Source organism: Poecilia latipinna, unplaced genomic scaffold, assembly GCF_001443285.1.
Source record: "Poecilia latipinna isolate Pla-1442-1.1 unplaced genomic scaffold, P_latipinna-1.0 Scaffold402, whole genome shotgun sequence".
Lineage (NCBI taxonomy): Eukaryota > Metazoa > Chordata > Actinopteri > Cyprinodontiformes > Poeciliidae > Poecilia > Poecilia latipinna.
In genome coordinates, this window is record NW_015113018.1 from 682,988 (window position 1) to 706,364 (window position 23,377).

Sequence of the window (23,377 nt, forward strand, 5' to 3'; positions counted from 1 at the left end):
ATCACATTACTGAGCGATCGTGTGGTTTGTGACCAACAGGTGTGGGCTGTAAATTCGGCTGGTTATGCCTCCAGTCCGTGGGTCAGTGGGAGAACTGGGCCTGCCCCGCCTCAGGGTGTCGGGCTGCCCATTTTCCTGGATGTTTCTGCAACCTCAGCAGTCGTGAACATCCACCCTCCTGCTCAGCCCAACGGGATCGTGAGCCTCTTCAGAGTGTTCTCATTGGACCGCACCAACATCACGACTCTGGTAGCTACTGGATAAAACCTTTCACTTGTTAGAGTTGCATCTTTCTCTTTCGCAAACAACAACCTTCATTATTAAAAATTAAAAAATAAAAAACTCCACCTCATCCTGCTGCTTTTCTTTTTGTGCAGCTCTCAGAGGGCACATCCCGTCAACAGACACTTCATGGTTTACGTCCTTACACTCAGTATTTGGTGGGAATTGAGGCTTGCACCTGTTATCAGGTAAATATAAATATTATGCTACTTGAAGAGAAAAGGTTAATATACATGGATGCATCTGAATAAATTAAATATTTTTTTAACTTTTTATTACGTTGATATTTCAGTGTAGGTAGTTAAATTCACATATAGATTGATTACACAGTGATGCATGTTAAGAATTTACTTCAGTTAGTTTAGATTCTCATTACTCTAAGCTTACATAAGCTCAACTTTGTAGTAAATTAAGTTGTCGTATAAAACAAACTAAATATTTCTGATGCAGAAATATCAGCCTGTTAAACTGAGTATTTGGTCAGGGCTCCTTTTGCATCACTGCGGCGTTGAGGAGATCAACTTAGAGTCCTGCTGAGGAAGCTCAGTCGCTTTGATAGCGACCTTCTTCTCATCTGCACTGTTGGGACTCTTATTTCTCATCTTCCTCTTTACCTCTTCCTCATGAAGCGCTCCAATATTCGCTGGTTAACAGCTGAGCTGGCTTTGAGCTTGATAAGTTACAGTGTACCAACACATCAGATGACATGGCTCCACAAATCCCAGTGACTGTGGAAACTCATGTGGACTCAAGCAGCTTTTGCTGTCCTTGTGGACATTTTTCTACGACCTTATCCTTCCCCTCAATTGTGCATTAATACCCCTGGATGCAGAATTTGAACAGTTAGCTTCTTTAATAGTGAGTTTATGTGGTTTACCCTCCTTGTGGGGAGAGGTCATTGTCTTCTGCACCGTTAACCTTGACATAAACACAACAGATAATCTATATTAAAAAATCACTTTTTTTTTGGTCTTTTGGAAAATTCAGATTTTCTGATGAACATAATTTTTGTTTTTTTTTTTTTACCTGTAAGCCATAACCAAAAGAAATAAATGCTTGAAAAATCTCCCTGTTTTTGATCAATATTTTGGTTATTATTACTTAAATCAAATAACATTTTGATGATATTCTAATTGAGATGCTCCTGTATGGTCCACTTTCGTGACTGTAGTTGTAGCTTTGCTCCTCTTTGATCAATTCTCAGTGTTGTAGCCAGGGTCCAGTGAGGGAGCTCCACACCCTCGCCGCCCCCCCAGCCGACCAACCTCCCCCTCGTCTCCTCACCCTGACATCCCGCTCAGTTCAGATGGAATGGGACGAACCGACGGCGCCCAATGGAGTCATCGACAGGTGAGGAAAACTCTTAGCAGAGTGCGCATAGCTCAGAATCAAACACACCTCTAATCTCACTCAGTGTGTGTGTGTGTGTGTGTGTGTGTGTGTGTGTGTGTATGTGTGCTTGTGCGTGTGCGTGTGTGTCCAGCTGTGAGCTTCATATCAGGACATCCTGCCCTCAGACCCCCCAGCCCGTACCGTCAGCCTGCACAGAGGGGCCAACAGAAATCTGTTTCTTTGGCAAACAGCGGAGCTATAATGTTACAGGTGATTCCATTGATTATTATTTAAAGGTGACCCATTATGTTTCCTTAGTATAGGTCTACGAGCTATACAAATCATTTTCATTATATTTTTTGCATGAAATTATTCCAAGTTAATGAGATTTTAGTCTGCTCAGTTCTGCATATTTTGAGTTCCTTTTGGAATGAGCTGTTTTAGGACGTCTTGTCACTTTAAATCCAAATAAGTTGCTGCTGGCCACGCCCTCCAACTCAACATTTACACTCGCACGGGAAAATGGCTGCAGACAGATGTGCAATTATACAACTGTACATCTTTGAGAAGTAGAAGTGGAGCCTCCTGCTCAACCAACACGTTTGCAGGAAGTGGTTTCTGGATGGCATGTCAACAACTAAACACTTGTCTTTAACAGCAGCCATTGCACAGCAGTAAAACCAGCTGACCAAATGTGCTGGAAGTTACTTGGGTTGCTAGGTGATGGGTTGGGCTCAGCTGGGGTTGCTAGGTAACAACGCAGTGCCCTCAATTGTGACTTAGCTCTCAGGAGATTTTTGAAACGGCTAATTTTCCAGACACCCAAAAATATAAACTTATTGGCAAAGAACAGCTGGGGGATTTTTTTAAGCACTTCAGCTGTTTTTGGAAGCAGCTGAAACCCAAATGGAAGGATAACAACCAAATGTTGATTTTTCATAATAGGTTTACTCTAAAATATTTACTGTTTCCAGACTTAAAATAAAATCCCATGAAAATACCATTATGATTATTACTTCTATTCTCTTCCTAATAACAGACCCCAGCAATTCTTCAGCTACCATAAATCTATAAATCTAAGAATATCAGGAGTCTGTTTACATCCTTGGAAATATAAATGCTGGAGCATGCATGTCTTCACTAAAGTAAAACAGTGAAATTTCTGTATTTAACTGTGCAGGGCTACAACCATACTCTGCCTATGAGCTGAGGACTGCCTGCTTCAATAAGATGGGCAGCACTGCCTCCAACTGGACGGCCGTCAGCACACTCAGCGAACGTAACACGTTTATTCAGTCCCTCTGAAGCCACAGCTAAGCACTTAAAAGAAGCAGTAAAGTACAGTTTAAATGTGTTTGTCTCCCTGTAGCCCCCCAATATGTGTCTCCCTTCTCCGTGGACAGCAACCTGACCATGATCTGGCTGGACTGGACAGAGACATTTTCCCTCAACGGCTTCCTGAAGGAGTACACCGTGACCGAGAGCCAGCTCAGAGTTTACACCGGCTTCTACAGCCATCTTCATGTTCCACGCACCTCACAGAAAAGTGAGGGCCCACACGGCAAACACATTCACATGCTTTGTAATAATGTGCAACCTCTGAAACACAATAATTCACAGGTTTGTGTTACATCAAAAAATATATATATATATATATTTTTCAAAGCTTCAATATGTTGGATATGTCTCTGTGCATCAATCGAGAAAAATAATTAAGTTTGTTTTCACATATTGGGTTTTGTCAGATTTATATATTTCTGCAGGGTCTATAACATTTAAAGCAAGTAGTGACTCTCATCTTAAAAACTTTGAGATTTTTGGAATTTGTTAGCCACTGAAAATAAAATTAAACATAAAAATAGACAACTCTTCTGAGGGAAAAATATATTTTAAAAAAACAGCCATTTGAATATGTTAAAAAATTAATTGGCGGGAGCTGCAGATTTTGGTGATTAAGCTTTAAAGTCTTAGAGTTCATCACAAAACACAACATGTAAAAACCTGGTCATTAAGTATTTGATTAGTGTAATATAAAGAGCTTTCCTATGAACACTGAGAAGAATACCAGTAAGTTTTGTTATGCCACTCTACAGTAACTGGATATTTTTGTTTTTGTTTTCTGTTTTTTAATTGGAGGATAAAATGAAATATTTGCTAATGACACAACAGATGACATCGTCTGGTTGCCAGAATTGGGTTCAGGAGAGAGTGACGTTAGATTCCACTGCTTAGATTTCTGATTGCTCATATTGTTGTGTAAACTCATGCAGAACAATATAAGTCTGTTTAATGTCATGAAATTCTAACTTGCTATATTTTCTACTGTTTGTTTTTTTGTTGTTGTTGTTGTAGCTCTTTCCTTTCAGGTGACGTGCATCACAGACCGTGGCAGCGCCAGCACGCCCACCATCAGATACAGCCCAGCCTCAGGCCTTGGTACTCCCTCTCTAGTGTCTTCCTAAACTACTTCAAATTAAGAAACAAAAATTAAAGCTGCACGTGTTAGCATATTGGCTGTTTTAACGCTTCTTTTTCTGTGCAGGTCCTCTTGAGCCTGTTGATGGTGATAAGCAGGGCGTCAGCATTTCAGCCACTCCCGTTTACTCTGAGTTGTGGTTCATTCTGCTGTTTGTGCTGCTCGGTCTGTTCCTCCTTGCAATACTGATTGGTTTACTCCTAAGAAGGTATATTCATGTAAAGTGTTTATAGAATATATGTTTTTTTTACTATTCATTTATCTTATGTAATAAAGAAGAATCAAAAATAAATAAATTTTCTTTTCCCCATTTAGAACTTTAAGGAAGAATCCATCAGCCCGAGAGCGCCCTCCGCTGGTCACGCTTCAGAAGAGCAGAAAGGCTGGAGGAGACGCGTACAAGGTGAGGGGCGAAAAGAAGAGCAGCTCAGAAAAACAAGGTTTTACAAGTTTAATGGTAACAGTACATAAAAAGGAAAAGAAGACCATCATGTAGAAGGTCAGTACAGGTCAAACCAGCGGCTCTGTAACATTAATGACCAGATTAACAACTGAAGCTGCTGCTGCGTCTCAGTTTAATGGAATGTTATCAAAAAGCTCTTTTGTTTCTGTAATTCAAATCAAAAGTGAAACTTATGTGATGTACAGTTACATCAGATATTTCACGTATAGATTTTTCATCATTTTAAAGATTATAGCTTGCTGCTAATTCACAATGGACCTGAATTTTGTACATGTCCACTCTCCCTCAAAACTTTAGGACCTTGATGTGTAAATGAAATGCAATTTACAATTTACTTTCTTTTTTACTTTCACCTAAAAAGAAGAGTTTGGACCACTCCAGACCTTTTTCTTCTTGGCTCGCCTGAGATGAGCTGCAGTTGACCAAACTCTTGAATCCACTCATAGCTCAGCTCATTCCTGTTGCTTGTCCATCTTTCTTTGCCTTATCTTTTCCTTCTACTCAATTTTGCATGAATCTACTTGGATTTAGCAATCACTTTCTTTAGCAATGACTTATCCCTCTTTTGGACGACCTGAATGGACAACCAGTTAGTCGGTGGTCTTGGCTGTGATTGTATTGGCTCATTCTGTGTAATATTAAATTGTTCTGAGAAAATCATTTGACTTTTCATATGAGCCACAATCATCATATCATCATTGATAGAAATAAAGGCTTGAAATATTTCACTCTGTGTGCGATAAATCTGTATAATATGGCTTTCACTTGTAATACTTAAATTGTTTTAGATAAACTTTAAGTTTCTGACATAAATCAGACTCAGCTTTTTTGTTTTTTTTTTTTTTTTTTTAAGGTTTTTATTTAGGCGCAGATATGACCGGGACTTTATTCATCAAATCCCAACTTCCAAAAATTTGTGCTAGCAATGCTAACTACCCATTGCTAAACTACAATGTAGAAATTTCTTATTCATTAGGGGATCCATTAGTCTATCACAAACAGACAGCAGTCATGATGGCTTCTTATTAAATTTAGAGCATTTAGGTTCAGCCTCTCAAGCAGCATAACAATCATAAAACAAGGACAATAACCATCCTCCATATGTCAAATAACACATAATGAGCGAACATTTTAAAGAAATTCTCATTCTCCACAGATGAGACCAAACATTCAGCTTTGGGACCCTCTAACAGCTGTTTGGAGGGCTTCATGTATTTGCATATCCACATATTTATCGATTGCAGGAAACAGCTCTGTTAAATAGTGTTACTATAATGGCATGGCATTTTTTTCTCTGTAAAACTGTAATAAATAATATTGTGCTCTGAAGCTAAATGTTTTATCTGTAAAGTATGTCACCTCAATGTGCTGGTTACTTTTTGTACGTAAATCTGATTTTCTTTAAGGCGTATGTTTTTGCTCTTCCCTCTTTTAATCCGTTTTTATTTATCTTTTTATATCTGTTTCCACTCCGATCTTGCGCTGCTCCCTCCATCCCGTCTAATCCTCCATCTTTTTCTCAGAGGCCCCGTCCTGAGCTGTGCTCTAAGCATCTTTCCGGCTCTTTGCTCCTCCTTGATCGCCCTACAGTAAGATAACTTTCCGTCTTTTTTTCACTGCCAGACCCCTAAATGTTTATCTCACTGTCCCCCTGCAGTTTGACACTGTAGCAGACTGTGTTGAGATCAGCAACGTTATACTTAAAAGCTACACTATGTACGCAGAGGTATGGGAATGTGGATTTTGGTGGGTTATCCTCCGGCGCATGTGCTCTGTGTTTGCATCTGCATGCTTCGTTTGTGCATGTGTGCATACCTCAGCCTTTCTCATGAAAACAGTGGCTTGGTTGTTGGGGTCACTGGGGGGTAAGAGATGCACAGTCTTTGAGCTTGTCTTTAAATTTACACTGAATGTCAAAAAAAGTCACCACCTGGAGGGCAAGAGCTACCCACTGCATGATTATGTTATCTGACTCTCAACCATGCAGTGAGTATATTTTAATTTCTTAAACAGCCATGTTGGAAGATGCATCCACTGGTGGAGGAAAACATGTTAGTGATAAACAAGCGAAGGAGGTTGTCGAAGTTCCTAAAATTAGAATTTCTTTAACTGATGGTGGACTGTCCAAGTGGCTATCTTCATGTATATCGTATTTTCCGGACTATAGAGCGCACTTCACTATAAGCCGCACCCACAAAGTAAAAAAAACAAAAAAAAACTGGAAACTACATATATAAGCCGCTGGTATCTCTGCCGCTCTTGGTTTTTCACAAGGACGCAGCGGAGGGCTGCTTCCTTAATAAATCTGCTATTAAGGTCGCAGCCCTCCGTCTCCAACGCCGAGCTTAGCGGCTATTGATCTGTACTGCCAGATCGATAACCTTCGATTTATAGTGCGAAAAATATGGTACATCTCATTTCCTTTACATATATAATAAAAAAGAAAGAAAAACCTTATTCTGAAGGTGTAGCGGCTTTTATTTTGCCATGGCGATCAATTACATGCAGAGGAAACCCTGCAGCGCATTAGTAGACACTGGAAGGACAGTGGGAACTCCTCTATCCACCAAGAAATGTGGCCTAAAATGATTAGTTAGCATGGTTAGTGATCACTTAAACATTTGATGAAGGGAAATAGTAAAAACAACAGAGCTCACTACTATGACTAATGGTGAAGGTAAGAACATTTCCACAGGAACAATGTAAAGGAAATTCAAGTAATTTGGACCAAACAGCTGTGTAGTCTTAAGAAAACCACTAATCAGTGAGGCTAATATGAAAAACATTTGAGTTTTCTAAGCAGAAAAGAGATTAGATTCTGGAGTGACGTAAGAAGGTCATGTGGTTTGATGAGTCCAAATGATGGCAGTCTGTGGTGGCAGCATCATGCTCTGGGGTTGCTGCAGTGGGTCAGGTCCAGGTTCAGCAACATTAAGAGATCAGCTGATTACTTGAATATACTGAATAAGCAGGTTAGAGAGTCTTTGGGATGCACTTGACAATAATGTGGACAGTGATCTGATCCATCAGTCCTAGAAGATGTTGGTGAAAAATGAAAACACTGGATGGAAATAAATGTTGTGACGTTGCAGAAGCTGATTTAAATGATGCCAAATTGAACGTTTGATGTAACCAAAGCTAAAATTTGTCCTACCAAGTATTAGTGTGTGACTTTTTTTGATATGGGACAGTGTGGTTACACATGTAAATGGAACATTAATATGATACTTTAGACACATTTTACATTATTTCATAATTATAATCAAGAATGAAGCTTTAGTAAATTAAAGGTTAATTCCCAGTAGTTCCCCCTGTTGGATTTTTCTGTCTGGACAGAAAGATGAAGCATGTTTAGTTTATGTTCACATTTTGATTTCAAGAAGCAACAAATTCAGTGTTTCTGCGGTTGTCATTTTATTATTAACAGTAAGTAAAACATGATTTCAAACATGTGGTCGCTCTTGTACTAACTGTACCTCACAGGGTCTGGCAGACACAAAGATAGTCAGCAGCAGCTCACGCTACAGCCCCATGTCTGTGCTGCGGGCTCCCAGTCAAACTGACCTGACTCAAGCCTACCCCCAGCATTCCCTGCACCGCAGCGTCAGTCAGCTGATTGACAGGAAGTCACTGATGGAGGAGGGTTGCTGGGATAACCCACTGGGACATGATTCTGGGCTGGTGAGGACAGACATGCGTTTGTTTGTTTGTTGTTGACCATCTCTGATAGGAGTTTCAGAATCGACTTATTTTGCTTGATTTCATACATTATCATTTCCCAATTTGCTTATTTTTACTTCCTTTAACATTCAGGGCCTTTTCAGAAGTTTTGAGTTGGTCTGTCTCATAAAATGCTGTTGCAGAATGAAAATCCACAGAGAAGGTGCTAAGAAGTGAAACAGCCCCGGTAGACATTGGATGTTGCTTCTGAAAGGAAGACTGAGGGTGTCAGCATGGTTCTTTAAAGCCAATTAAGCTGCGACACACCTATTAATCAGCATGCTGCTTCATAATCAGATAGCTTAGCAATGCACAGTGATGCTCTGCAACACCTTTCAGCTCTAACCTGACACAAAATACAGCGACCAGAAGGCTAAAACTCTAAATGCCATTTGATCAGTCCAATGGTTTACAATGACATCAGAAAATGGACGAGATATGTCTGTAATTACAAACTATTACAAGTTACTAGTGCGTGAGTATTTTTTCAATGTTGCTGACATCATAATGTTTGGATCTTGTGTGCTTTTTTTCCAGTATGTGGAGGATGATGAGTTTGTGGACGCCATCAAGGCCTTAAGCTCTGTGAAAAAAGAGCACAGCCTGTTCACCGACACCCATCTGTAGGACAACAGGCCTGAAGATGCCAGGCTGGTAACACTCACTCTAAGCTGTGTTAGCTGCAGTAGAGTCAAGGACACAATGTTTAAATTTAGAGCTCGCATATGGACTAAAGCCTCCATATCTGGTAACTTTCTGCATAGATGGTCTGTGGATGTTTAGGTTAGATTATGATTCGCTTTCTCTGCTTGCCAACAGCTTTTAGAAAGTTTAAATGAGTAAAATCAAAACAATCCAGAAGTTCATGTCGATCACTTCCTCACCTGGTAACTGTGCCTATTACCATGTCTGTAATCAACACTTAGACGGACACACGGCCTTCATGTTATTGTTGCTAGAGAGATTTGCCAACTTTTTTTTATTATCGTTATAAATGTAGCTGAAATGTACATATGTGTGTTTGTTTGTTGTGATGTAACCAAATGGCCCAAACTGAGATTTTGTCTTATGTCTTTGTGTATTTACTGCTTATTGCAATTTAAACGTAAAACCAGTGGCTGATGGTCAACTCAGATGTGTTTACTTGTTGTTAATGTGATTGACTGTTATTGTTCTGTGGCTTACAGATTATTTCACTGTTCTGACGTAGAGACCTGCAGCTTCAGCTAAAAAGAGAAAAACAGGAAACATCCTGATTAGTCTTTTTATAGAAGTAAAATTATTATGTCAAGATTCCACAGATTGGACCTAGAAACAGCATTTATCACTTATTTAACCACTCGTTTTAATGTTAATGGATTTTAAAAGATTTTATATATAATACGCTGTTATGACCAACCTTTTTTTTAAACACGGGCAGTATTATTTATGACTGTATATTTTTTTTAATTTGTAGATACTTCATAGATTGTGTATTTTTGGTGATTAATTAAAAAAATTATCAAAAACTGAATTTTCTGGGTTTTTTCCAAACAGGAAATAGTTAAAGTTTGCTCTAACAACAGCTTGTTACAAATCCATCATTATTATGTGAACCATGCCTGGTTAAAATAAGAGACTAAGAGCCAGATAAGGACAGTTTAATCTTTCTTTACTCCACTGTGAAGTGAAATGTCAGTATTTGAAAGCAGCAAGTCAACAAAAGAAGCACAAATGTACCAGACCAATGTTTAAATAAAATAAAAGAAGATTTAGAATAAAAGGCAAAAGAAAACATCACTTGACGAATGTAAAAGTTTGTTCTATTTGATGACGTTAACATTGTTCATTTAAACAACATGAAATCCAAATCCTTTGAACATAATTTCTTTAAATCCATATGTTGATCTCAATAGGGATGATAAACAGAATAACTTTGTGCTCACAGACCTATCAAATGCTTCTAACCCCCCATCATGTCGGCACTAATGAAGCAGCTTTACCTAAAATTCATGCTTTTGCACTTTCTGCTGAGTTCCTACAACACAGATATGCCCACAGCTGTACAACGCCTTAGTCACCACACACACGCACACACACACACACACACACACACCAGCGCCACTGTCTCCATCAAAACTATGCTGCCGTAATTTACTTTTGCTGCCGTGTCCCTTAAGGGGACATCTAGGCAAGTTTAAAATTAACAAACTGGCAGTAACAACCGAGCACCCCCCTCCCCTGCCCCCCCGCTCAAGGACGCCAATCTGACAAGGGCACTTCTGAAGCGTTCGCGGCCCGCATTCACAGCTATTGTCAGCCACAGAGGGAGGGGGAGGCTGTGAAAAGAGTTTGTGGAGTGATTGTAAGGGACAGTATGGCCCTGAGCTACACACACACACACACACACACACACACACACGCACACAGAGGCTTTTATTAAACTCATAAATCACAATGACGACAGAGGCCATCTAAGAGACTGTCTGACGGGAAGGTTAGTGAAATCAGAGCTATGGGGGAAAAAAACACACCTCCGATGCTTAAAACAAAACATTTTTGCTTTTGCACGGTGTCTAAAGGAAGCAGGCAATCAAACTCGTCTCTTGCTCTTCACTGTGGCTTTCCGATTGCTGAAGTCAGCTTTAAATACATCAGAATCATCATTACAACATCAGCTTGTTTGGATTAATCTCATCAAAATGTTCCTTTTTCACAGTCAAGCACATAAGACCTGGAAATGTTAGGATTTCTAATATACCATATAGTGTGTTACAGAATACATATGACATGCGTTGTATTAAAAAAAATACAGTGTAAGAGTGGATTGTTGCAAACTTCAGGTAGGCACGGGCAGGTTAATGATGAGGTTTTTGAAAAGTTCGGATTTCAGTATCAATTTCCTCTAAATTTCCCAAAACTTACTCTGTTGGAAAGCTCAAGTTGCTGCTGAATGGATGCTTCTGGATTCTTCTTCCTGTTTTAAGGGAGTCGCTCCTTCCTGCTGTGTGAGGAATAACTGCAAAGTTATCGATGCAGTCAAACATCCGCTATCATCATATACTTCCTCTGAAGGCGAGGTTGCTTTTAAGTCAATAACACCATGCAAATGGCAACTGTCCTTGGACAGAAAACTTAGAAATACCTCTATGACTGAACATTATATACATTTCTCTATCTAACCTGTATTTCTCTTGTAAGGTGCATTGAGATAGAGTTCAAATTGCCACTATATGAATAGATTAAATAGAAATGAAACTGCACCAAGTTATTTTGTATGTGTAATAACATTAAAACTGCACCAGTCAATGTGTGTTTGTTTGCATAGGCGGGCATAAGTATTGATTTTCTGTTTGAAATAAACACAATTAGATATTGTTGTGCATCTTTAGGAACCGCAAAAGGTCACATTAACCAGCCCGTGCCTAGTTATCAGTTTTGGAAAGACAAAATGACGCTCTACTCATCGTAACTAAACTACACAAACTCTGAATCAATGTCAACTTCATTTATGAAAAGTTTAGCTGTAAATATTTTACTTCATTTTACAGCATTTCCTAAATTCAGTACATAACACAACATCATATGAAGAAGCTTAAATAAACAGATATGCATGAGTTTTAGCTCGTTAGAGTCTGGCTGTAATATAATGTAAACATAGCCAGAGAGGAGTTGGCGGACGACAGACAAAACATGCTGCAAACAAACACCTATGCACTACAATGCACATTAAACTGTATATTTTTAAATCTAAAATAAACACTCAATTTTCTGTAATAGACTGGATAGTGCAAGAAAAAAAACATATTTAGGTCCAATATGTGATTACATCAATACAGGCCTTTTATGCATACATGATGTATAAATATACGATAAAACAAATGAGTGCATCCTCTTTAGGACTTGTTTTGAATATGCATGTTCACTGCGATGTTAGTGTATCAAAATCGACGTGTCTTTATACAAGTCGTGACCGAAGCTACGCAGCTTCATTTTTTCACTCTCCGATATGTTTTTAGGTGTAGCTAAAGTAACTCACCTCTAAAACATACAAACACTTCTGGAAATGCATCAAGTTACGTACTTAAAGCCTTCACTAATGCATCGCTTTTCTCATTGTGGTCCATAATTTACTCTGATCTGGCCTTAACTAAGCCGGATCAGGCAGATCCATTATGTTCCTACACAGTGCTCTCCCTCTTCACAATCCTTTGGTCACTATATTTCTCCAATGAAACACAACAAAAGTTAAATAAGGCACTACAACAGCCATCTGACACACGACATATCAACATTTCTCTTAAATGAGTCAAAGTGAGGGCGTGTATGTCTAAATCCTCTCATTAGATCTAATATAAGGTATGAAAAAATAAAACTAATAAATGTTATTAGTGTTAATAAATGATCTTTCACAGGCACATTTTGGGAGGAGGGGGGTTGGATAATCTCAAGCGGGAAAAGAAGCACTTATTCTACTAAAGCATTTCCTCAGAAATGGGCACTGAAAAGTTTTCGAGTGAATGTTTTTTAAGGACTAAATGCCATAAAATCTCTGCTTTAAAATGTACAGTACCTTCCAAAAGTGTTTTTGTTCCCACATTTGTCACGCTACAACAAATATGAATTTATTTTTTATTGGTATACACAGTTTTCAACATTTCTGAATGCACTGATCTGAATGTTTCCGTTTTACTGTGGCTGTGTGTTTAGCGTTGATGTTCTGCTGGGAGAAAAACCTCCAGTCCAGTCCAGTCTCAAGTCTTATTTTCTTCTAGAGTTTTCCTGTAATTAGCTCCGACCAACTTCCCATCAACTCTGTCCTGAATGAAGAAAAGCGCCCGCAGCATGACGCTGCCATCACTGATTCACAGTGATGATGGTTCGTGTTATGAGCAGCCTTAGTTTTCTGCCATACTTAGTGCATGTAGGTCAAAAAAATCCAAGTTTAGTATTATTTAAATGAACTCAGTGGGTATATTTGTGATATGTCTGGGAGAAAAAATGTGAAATACTTTTGCAAGCTGCTGTACATTTAATTAACGTGTTAAAATATATTTTTTCCATTTAGGAGGAGGCTATAATGTTTATGCAAAGTGAAGTTGCACGAATGACAAAAACGGACTAGATTTAAGCATATTTCACATCTACAGAATGTCACCACATATGATCATTTGCCATTACCTTCATCTGAATACCAGTCTGTGTTTCCAGTCTGCATCTCCACCTCACCGCTGCCTTGCAGCGAAGCTCGTATTGCATGCCCGACCTGCACAGTTTGTCAGTTGTTTTAATGTAAACCCCTCTGACTCTGGCTGCAGTAAAGAAAGTATCCTAGGATTCAAGTAGCTGCCAACATTTTGGACCGGATGACATGTTTTAGGTAAGTAACATAACATGTAGTGGGCCGACATCCACTACACAATAAAGTTATGAGTTCTATTGTTGAAAAAAGTATTGTGATTATTATTATTGCAGAGAGATAGGAGGACAAAGCTCTTGTATGATTGGTGAAGATTTTTCGGATAAATATTTAAGTTTTTGTGTGAATTATATATTTTTTTCACATTTATTTTGCAAATGTAGATCAATATTTTAAAAGCAAGTTTCAAAATTTTAGGCAATTTGATTTTGTAACCATCACTCCAACACATGGTTACTAGTATTGGGCTTATTTCTGTTTTACTAGCTTTACTCGTCCGGTGATTGACCTAATCAAATCCTGAAATCTTCTTAAAACAGACTTAAAATGTACCAAGACGGAAAAAAGTTCAACTACACCTCACAGATACTGATAGTGTTGGAGACTTACAGCTTCTTCATGAGCCACACCTGTAGGTAAGAAAAAAGCGACTTTTGCTGCAGCTGATTGTGTGTTCTTCCTTTGCCTACATATTTAGCGCTGACAGGCTATAACCTTACTGATGTCACAGGCTGCTGTCATGACCGGACGGCTCGGCTGGCGGCTTCCTGTGTCGCGGCGAAGTGGAGGACGACAGTTTGGTTGGCGAGGGCGAGGCGTTTGCAGATGAGTCACTGCCCCCACCTTCAGATCCCGAGGAGAGATGTGGAATTGGAGGAGCCCTCTTCCGCCCCAGAAAGCCCCCTTCCAGTACGCCCCTCTTCCTCACAGCGCCATCGGCCTTCGCCCCGTCTCCTCCCGACCCAGCAGCATCCCCTTCCTCTGGCTGAGTGTGCACCTTTCGCCTCACGTCCGCTCCTGGAACTGGGCTGTCTGGAGGTTGCTGTGGCGATTCTTGACTGACTTCTGGTTTACTCGCTGAGATGTATCCGGCGTTGCGGGAAGCCCAGAGCTCCATGACGGAGGTGCTCCTCTCACTGTCCTCAGGCCCAAAGTTACACAGCGAGCGCCGGGCGTCTGGGATCTGACTGTGTCCGGGGTTGGACGTCTGACTCAGGCTAAAGTTCTGGAAGTCTCTAAAAAAATATACCGGGCATTTAAAGGATTGGCAATATGGACAGTTTTGGGGGGTTTTAAACATCATTAAAGCTGAAGCATGTAGCTTTTATAAATAATATGTTATTTACATATTTGTTAAACCTGACACTTTGTCCTGACAGAATATGAAAAGATCGATCTTCTCCATCTCCTGTCAGATTATTTCCGTCTGATGAAATGCATCACTCCGGCCAAAGATAACCAATCAAAGTCAGGAGGAGGGTCTTAGCGCCGTCAATTAATCTTGTATAATTGCTGCTCAAGCAACTTATTGTTACAGGAAAATCGTTTATCATTGGTGGCTAATCTAACTAGCCTAGCATTCAGGGGATTCTCTGCAGAGAGCAATGGAGAGGGTGAAAGAGGAATCAGCAGCACCACACACAATTGTGATTGACAGCACTAAAACCCGCCTCCTAGTTCTGATTGGTTGCGCTCTAGTTAGCATTGGGAGAGGAGCTCAGTTTTTTCACAGGTTATCTGTAACAGTTTTAACAAATATGTAAAAAACATTTTTGATAAAAGTTACATACTGCAGCTTTAATCTGAACTTCTTAACCATGACAATAAGTGATGAATGATATGATAAATGCCCATTCCTAACTGGACTGAAAAATGCTGCTTCACCTGTAGCTGTTGAAGGACTCGGTTCGCCGCGCGCGGGCCAGCAGGGGGCTCTCTCTGTAGGGCCGCACGGCTCCGTAGGTGACCTGGCTCTCAGGAATAGATTCCTGGGCCTGCAGCTGCAAACTGAGGTTGAGCAGAGACAGAAAGGTGAGATCTTTTATGGGCAGAAACATTACCAAACGGTTATACGACGCAGTCATCTCTCGAACCTTGACATAGACTCTCTGAGGCGTGTGTGGTGCAACACAGAGGGGGCGGGGCTTATGCTCGGGGTGGCACAGCGGGAGGTACTCAGGTCGCACTGGTCCAGCAGCTGAAGCAGCTCCTCCTCTGTCGGCCCGCCCACTTCTGCCAAACAACATTACAGGAGTTAGTGAATAGAAACTTACACACAGCTTGGCGACGCTTCAGCCACTCGTCTCTCCTTCCTCACCGTCTTTCTTCTTCTCTTCTCCTTTGTTGGCTGTGTCCATCGCAGTGGTGAGGTCCCACATTTGAATGCTGCCGTTTCCGTGACCGGTGAACAAATAGCGGCGCGGTCGGGACCCCATCCGGCTGGAGCCCTCGCACTCCCGAACCATGAAGCAGGTGATGGTGGTTCCATCCACCGACTGCACTTCACAGATCCTGGAACGTTACAAAAAGAAATCAAATGCACATGTTAACCACAGTAACACTGATACATGTGTGTGGAGGACCATGTGCCAGGGTACCTTTTTCCGGTTGAGGAGAGCCTAACAAACAGTTTGTTGGTGATGGGGATGACTTTCTGGATGAAAACTTGTTGATCATCTCTCTCTCCAAACGGGCCTGTGGAAACCAAACAATTCAGGTTAAACATTTAACTTTTAGAAAAAAATGTCCAAATCTGTGTTGGTTCCCTTTTGAGGTTTCTACATTTGTGCCAATCATTACACACTCCAAGGTTAACTTTCATTTCATTCGAATGCAAAATATTTGCATCTGCATGTATCTTTTTAATTACTTTTTAATCTCTGCTATATTTTGTACATTCAACATCACTAACAATATGTTTAAGCTAATTGTGTATGTTCCCGTCTCACCTATGTCATTCCCAGAGCAGTAGCTGCCATGACTCTCCGTCTCTTCCAGGGACAGGATCTTAAAGGAAGCCAGAGGTGTGGAGCCTGGCTGAGTGGAGATCATCCCTCGGAACCGTGTCACCGTCCACGTCCGAACGTGGTTGTTGTCCGCACACACTAAAACACACACACACACACACACACAACAATCTGGTGAGGTTTCAAACATCTGAATTTTGTAAAAACTAAACAGAGGAACGTTTGTTACCCGACACCAGATGTTTCTCAGATAACATTATCTTCGTCACTGGGCTTCTGTGCACAGTGAATGTCTGAAACAGCTGAGGGCCCGATCCCACCGTCTCTGGGTGCTGCACGATCACCCTCACTGCTCCGCTGCTCGTCCCGTAGGCGATCTCTATCCAGTTCCCGCTCACGCCTGAGAGCAGCATAAACATAACGGTCAGGAGTCTGCGACCTCTGCAACCCTAAAAGCCTTCATGCCAGCCAAATAAAATTAGCTAAGGGTCACAACTCAACATAACTCTTTTAAACAAAATGACTCCTACAATAGGAAATGTTAGATTTTTAATTAGCAAAGCAAATATTACATTTTTGTTTTGAAATTTTATATATTTTCTTCAGTTGAACATGTTTGTTTATATAAAATGATGCCCAAAAACAAGCACATAGTTTGCATCATGGTGAAACAATAAATGTCATTCTTTTGTGGAAATGTTATGCATACATTGTCTGAAGACATCTGAGGAAAATTGGTGAAGCTATTAAGTATATTTACATTTTAAAACATTATTCAGTTTGTAAGCAAGTCGTTAAGAGCCACAGTGGAACCACAAGTGCTTTTCCAAGTAGGATTAAAAAACCAAACAGAAGCAAAGTCCCCATCCCATACATATAATGTAACCCTTTTTCTTTCAGTGTTTATTCAGTACTTACTGGTTTTAGGGGTGAGGTACACAGACAGTGCAGTAATGGCATCGTTTGAAGGGTCGTGATAAAGCTCAGTCACTAAGAGATCATTGTCCTTCATCCTCAGAGGAAACTTCTGCATGTCTGAGAAGAGGACGTTGAGATCTTATGGAACAACATGTAAACATTTTGAATGTCCATCAGATTTTAAAAAAAAATGTATCTAAAACAGCTGAACAGAAATCTTTTAGTGACAAAAACAGTAACAATCTTTTAATATTTTATAAATAAGATTCATATCCTGTAACAGAGCTTCAGTAAGATCCAAAAAGGCTGGCTGCTCTGTGTGTGTCTGTTCACACCTATATAATAGATGGAGCCGTTGGTGCAGCCCAGCAGCAGGAAGGACCCGGCCGTGTCACAGCTGGTGATGGGAACTACATCTTGAACCTAACAAAATACAAAAAGTGAACTTACAGTGGTAAATAAAAGAGAATAAGAGGAAGTGCATAAATATGACAAACATGTGTAAAGATGAATGTCAGCATCCAGTAAACGCTCACTGACGATTCCCACCTGCCAGTGTTGAGTGACGGCGTTCCACACGCCAACCTTTCCTGTGTGGCTTGTTGCCACCAGCTGGTTGCCAATGAAGAAGAGGTCATCAACAGGAACGCCGAGGCTGAATACACCTAAAGCGGGAATTAAAATACAGCGCTTGTAGAACCAGAACCCGAACCAGCGCTGTTCCCTTTGATTCTTGAAACCTACCAATTTCATTTCCGCTGCCTCCATCTTGAATACTCCAGAGGATAATCTTGCTTTCAGAGGCGGCGGCCACCATCTTGTCCTTGTCTCCATGTGGACCTCCCACCACTTTAGCGTTAAGTGCTATACGTTCTATGGTCCAGTCCAGGTAGGGAGAGGAAAACACCTGCTGCCATCCAGACGATTCCTTTATCCTGCAGCCAGAGCACACACACCAACTAATACTGTAACCTCCGTCTGTGGGTCTTTGATTAAAATTGATTTATTTAACACTTAACTAAGTCAGCAGTATGGAAGCATCTGAAAAGTTAATTTTGTTTCATTAAAGCACATGCAAACATTCATACCCATAGCAGTATAATACGGTTGTTTATTTCAATTTATTTTGAAGGATGTGATAAATGAAAAGCCCAAAATTTTAATATTACTAAAGATAATTACAAAGGTCTTCTGTTAGCCAGGAGAAAACTGTTGACAGTTATCGAACAGAGGATATTGAAATGCTGCACAAGAGAGTTAAGAAACAAAGAAATCATGGCTAAGAGAACTAGCAGGGACTATTGTTAACGGAAAACGTAGCGAAAGGAAAAAGTGTGGCACAAAGCAAGCCCATTAAAGGCTTTGAGTGAGATTTAGAAGGCATATACAGCTGCTGGAGTCAGAGCTACAAAAACAATCACAGAAAATCTTCACACTTTCTTGATGAGAAATAATAAAACGGTTACCTGTAGCAGATGACAAAGTGTGCATAAGCTGCAACGATCCAGTTGTGGTGTCCTGCTATAATCAGCACTTTCCTGGGGTCAACCATTGAATCTGCAAACACAGACAGAGTAAATAAATTCCCATTTTCACTGCTGGTAGAAGTGAACTGATGTTTCTTAATGAATGCTTGAATGAAAAAGATTTTTCAGGAAGCAGGAACAAACTAGTCAGCAGGTCAACATGAAACTAGGCCACTTCAGTGAGTGCTGCTAGTCTGAGCACTAAAAAGATTTTAGGACACATTAGCAGGCGCACTAATGCACTCTTGCAAGAAGGCACAAACAAAAACGTACATTTACTCTGTTATGCATGCATTTAGCACACACACACACACACACACACACACGGACAAACTGAAAGGCCAAGTATGGATTTTAGATCGAGTTTTTAAAGGTCAGACACAAATCCAGTCTAACACAATTTAGTCCACCACCTGAAATGTTCTTATTTGCTTCTAATGTTGTCAGCTAAAACAAATATTTAAATGTATTCTCTCCCTTTTTACCCAGTTTCTCTGGGTCATCTGTTCCAGACAAAGACGGATGAGGAAGGGGAACCCCGCGGGTGAAGCCCTCCGCTCCACTCGGACCTGGTCGCTCATCAGAAGCTGCAGGCGCCGACTTCCGAGCCGGGACGACTGTCCAGAAACAAAAACAACAACAAAAATCCACTTACTTTTCCCTTTACACTGTTCTGTCATGTTAGTACAAGGTGGAGTCTAGATAATTTCTGTGGTGCAACCTACACTACGTCTGTTTTCAGTTCATTCAGTGAGAGTTTCAGGCTTTTACCGGGAGGAGGAAGGTAGCCATGGAAGAGAACGCTGCCACATGATGAGCGGTCCAGTTCCTCACACAGCAGCAGGCGTCGCACTGCACAGGTTCACACGCAAACACTCATCAACATAACCATTTCATATGAAGTTACCTGTCTATTTTTGTTTCTGTCACCTTAGAAATTAATTATTTTCTTTAGCTTCATGTGCCTTCAGTTTGCATTTTCTTTACTGAGTTTGTGACAGACCAGGCCTGTTTATTTCTTCTTGTTAATGTGGGGAAGTTTAAAACAGTGAAACAAGGATGTAAAACAGCATGTATGTGGAAGTAACTTTGTCCTGCGTTTGACCTTAGTTAATAATCTGACACATGAAGACATTTATTTTAGAATAAAATGTCTGTCATGTTGGATTCAAATGTACCAAAAAAAAAGAAACACAGATGTACATCTCTATAAATAATTCAGAGTCCACTGCACTGAGCCCCATTGAAAACCTGATGGTTTTTCCACCAAACATTGATTTCTGAACTATTCCTGAATTAAAACATTAGTATTGTTGTTTCTAAATGAATGTAAATTTGTTTTCTTTGCATTATTTGAGGTTTGAAAGCTCTGCACCTTGTTGTTATCTTTATGCAATTAAATACTAAATTTTTACTTGGATTTTCAGAGACATGTTGTCATAGTTCATAGAATAAAAGAATAATGTTCATTTTACTCAAACATAAACCTAGAAATAGTAAAATCAGAGAAACTGATAAGTGGTCTCTTAATTTTTTTTCCAGAGCTGTATGTAAATATAACCTGGTTATACAACATTTTACCTGGTATTCATATCCCTTGAACTGTTTCCAATTTTGTCACTTCATAGTTAAAAACATCAGTTCTGGGGATTGAATTGGGATTTTGTAAAATAAATCAATTCAAAATAAAACGAAAATGATGGATGTTTTTTTTTTTTTTTATCTTTTTCTATACACAGCTGGACTCTATTTACCAGTCAGGTGTCTTTTGAGGTTGTACTAGATTTTGCATACATGGTAAAGATTAATGCATGCCACACTTTTCAGATTTATGCACAGTAATGGGCCACTTTCTGTGGGTCTATGACATAAAATTCCAATAAAATTCACTTAAGTTTGTGTTAAAATCCTCAAAGGCTATGAATACTTCTTCAAAGAACTGTATATAACCCAGTACATCCCATCAGCACCGTTGCTTTCAAAGTTTCCACCCCAAACTGATCACAACCATACCTAAAGGAGTGATCCCATAAAACTCTGCTTCGTGGCGCAGGACGCTGATGTTGACGCCCCTAAAAAGAAAAAAAACAGGACACAGAAAATGTTTTTCGAACAAGTCATATCACAAAGATACACCCTCCTAAAAATTCAGTAGTAGTCGAGCATTTTTGTACCGCAAGTCCAGTTCTTTGGTTCGAAGAAAGTTGAGAATTGGTGCAAAGGCTGTGGGGTCTCTGTCAATAAATATCTGAAAGTGATGCAATGATAACTTATTAAAAGACGTACAATTAATTATTTTTGAAAACTGCACAATCAGAAACCATTTTAACTGTGGTAGTAGGAGACCTCAACTCACAGCTCCAGTTTCATCCCGCAGAGTGGAAATCCTCCCACTCAGTAAACTGAAAGGAATAGAGACAAATGTTATCCAATCAGTTCTCCATTTCCACTAACCAGTAACTCAATTACTATAATCAATTTATTTCTACACCAAGAAAACCAATGCAGTAACTCTGAAGTCTGGATTATCATCCTTACTGTATGTTTTTGTGTTAACTTGTAGGAAAAGTCATTCTGCAGTGACTGAACTAAAGACAGCAGAGAGCAGAAACTGACTTACAGGCCAGCAGGTGTTAAACCAGTTATTCTGACTGTCTTTTATAGCTCTGCTCAGCTGTTGTAGGAATGTACTTGGAGCAGTGTTTAATTTTGCAACAAAAATATCTTACCAGCTCCAATATCCTGCCTCTCTTTAACTGTCGCCTTCATCTAGACTTAAAATCACTAACACCAGGTGGGACAGCATTTCTTCAACTATGACAAAAGTTTTAACCAAAAATATTTTTAAAAAGATGTTTTCACTGGTTTCACAAAACATAAAATGCAATATTTATTATATTTCACATATAATCACATTGTGACATGGGATGAAACTTTTACACTGCAAAAGTCTTGAAACAGGTTCAGAGGTTCACTTTCCAACAGGAAAACAACACTAAAGAAAAAGCCACAGCTACAGGAATTGCATGCCACACTTCTCAGATTTCTTGTTGCCCAAAGTTAAAATATCTTCCACTTCATAATTCGGCTCAACTTTCTGTTTCTTCATTACCTAATTTAAAATAATAAAGTTTGTGGTCATAACATGACAAAGTTAGAAAAGTTCAAGTGGTGTGATTACTTTTGTGAGGCATTGTTTATAAAAAATAAATATATAAAAATAAAAGAGCTGAATCCATTGAACTAACCTTGAGAAGAAAGAGTCAGGGATCCACGTCAGAGTCTGTCTGGATGTGCTGAACCTTGTGAAGGATACAGGCAAATGATGAATGGCAACACATTTCGAGCAGGATCTCTTTATGACTTATGAGTGAATACTTGATTTAATTAAACATTTAAGAATTGGTTATCATAAAACAGTAATAGGACTACAAAAAAGCATTGGGTTTCATTTTGTAGAAATTGTACATTGTGTACAAAGTAAATTACTCATTGTTGTATAAGCAGTAATGATGGAGTACGTGATCTATGTTATCTGCTTTGATTACATAAGTTATGAAGATGTTGTAAGTATAATCGCAAGAGTAAATGTTTATGAAAAGATGACAATCACCTCTCGGTGTCAAGTGGACGTCACTTACCTTGTCCCCCCAACATTTAGCTGGATGATCTCTCCCATCCCAGGCGTCGAACTGTTACCGTTCGTGGCCATGGTGACTGAGCCGAACCAGGTAGTGTTTTCACGAAAATGTCACTGAGCTGATCACAAAGGCTAGCTTGCTAACTCTCCTCTATCGGCTCAGCTGATGCCCCGACTCCCCAGCCTCACAGCCTCTCCCTGGGACCACCATCCGTAAAATATCCGCTACACACAGCCCAGGCAGGCTACGGTAGCCGCATCGTATAGCCTCCGCATCGTGGACGCAGAAGGTCAGGTGTGTTTTATAACTAAAGCAACCGCATGAGCATCCCCTTGTTATCCAGGGAGCTTGTTTGCATCACTGTCCTGTGTGAAAATCGTGGGAGAGCAGCCTGCGCAGAATTTTAGCATCGTGAAACAGCTGGGATGCGCGTCTGTAATGATGCAAGATAGTTCCCCTCCAATACTTTGCTCTTTCGTTTAAACGCGCGACATCGATGGCGGTACGTTGACTGACAGTAAATCTCGCTTCCTTTAATTTTTTACTTTTTTAAGTCAGTCAGAATATTACAGTGGCCTGTGGGTATACTGAAAAATACATGAGGGGACTTACAAACAATATCAGATAAATCGCAGGAATCTTGGAAACCAAATACTGTGAATGCACTATTCCCTTTGGGGGGCGAGGGAAGTCCATCTTTATTTCTGCACACCCGTAAAATCTTTGGCGCAAAAAATTATTATTAGTCTATCCCTGTGCTGCCCTTTCTATAATTATCATTAGTATTTTTACTCATTTAAATTATAAGTGATTATCTGTCCTGTACACATGTACATTACCGTATGTTTATTTATTATTGTTCTACTTGTTGTTG

At 39.9% G+C, this 23,377-nt stretch overlaps 2 protein-coding genes across 5 annotated transcripts in view; one reads left to right on the forward strand and one right to left on the reverse strand.

Annotated features, from left to right (window-relative positions):
* Positions 1–11,127, forward strand: part of ush2a (Usher syndrome 2A (autosomal recessive, mild)) — a 211,267-nt gene extending 200,140 nt beyond the window's left edge. The window contains exons 83-94 of one of the 3 annotated variants that reach the window (XM_015037369.1): positions 40–249; positions 378–470; positions 1,487–1,632; positions 1,766–1,884; positions 2,795–2,893; positions 2,984–3,160; positions 3,967–4,050; positions 4,157–4,298; positions 4,406–4,493; positions 6,077–6,142; positions 8,037–8,234; positions 8,811–11,127. In XM_015037369.1, the coding sequence (XP_014892855.1) occupies positions 40–249; positions 378–470; positions 1,487–1,632; positions 1,766–1,884; positions 2,795–2,893; positions 2,984–3,160; positions 3,967–4,050; positions 4,157–4,298; positions 4,406–4,493; positions 6,077–6,142; positions 8,037–8,234; positions 8,811–8,900 (1,512 nt within the window). In that variant the 3' untranslated portion in view covers positions 8,901–11,127. Of the gene's footprint in view, positions 1–39; positions 250–377; positions 471–1,486; positions 1,633–1,765; positions 1,885–2,794; positions 2,894–2,983; positions 3,161–3,966; positions 4,051–4,156; positions 4,299–4,405; positions 4,494–6,076; positions 6,143–6,210; positions 6,280–8,036; positions 8,235–8,810 lie in introns of all 3 variants that reach the window. The other 2 variants (XM_015037367.1, XM_015037370.1) reach the window with 2 other exon arrangements.
* A 1,743-nt stretch (positions 11,128–12,870) lies between these two features.
* On the reverse strand, positions 12,871–22,941 carry kctd3 (potassium channel tetramerization domain containing 3). Of its 2 annotated transcripts, XM_015037378.1 has the most exons (20): positions 22,504–22,574; positions 22,111–22,164; positions 21,219–21,264; positions 21,037–21,110; positions 20,876–20,934; positions 19,634–19,714; positions 19,348–19,479; positions 18,803–18,893; positions 18,081–18,271; positions 17,886–18,001; positions 17,672–17,759; positions 17,337–17,453; positions 16,648–16,818; positions 16,401–16,556; positions 16,050–16,146; positions 15,770–15,963; positions 15,546–15,684; positions 15,337–15,459; positions 14,167–14,687; positions 12,871–14,081 (listed from the first exon to the last, which is right to left on the reverse strand). In XM_015037378.1, the coding sequence occupies exons 1-19, from the start codon at positions 22,572–22,574 to the stop codon at positions 14,177–14,179; spliced, it is 2,511 nt and encodes an 836-aa protein (XP_014892864.1). In that variant the 3' UTR covers positions 12,871–14,081; positions 14,167–14,176. The 2 variants fall into 2 exon arrangements, with proteins under 2 accessions (XP_014892864.1, XP_014892863.1); XM_015037377.1 differs by having other exon boundaries at positions 12,871–14,687; positions 22,504–22,941.
* Positions 22,942–23,377: the final 436 nt, after the last annotated feature.

Excerpts from the sequence above, each read along its gene's own strand:
- kctd3 (XM_015037377.1), bottom strand. The coding sequence starts at position 22,574 with ATGGCCACGAACGGTAACAGTTCGACGCCTGGGATGGGAGAGATCATC. Across the intron at positions 22,165-22,503 it reads CTAAATGTTGGGGGGACAAG|GTTCAGCACATCCAGACAGA; the intron begins GTAAGTGACGTC and ends ATCCTTCACAAG. Across the intron at positions 18,272-18,802 it reads CACTTTGTCATCTGCTACAG|GATAAAGGAATCGTCTGGAT; the intron begins GTAACCGTTTTA and ends CTCTGGCTGCAG.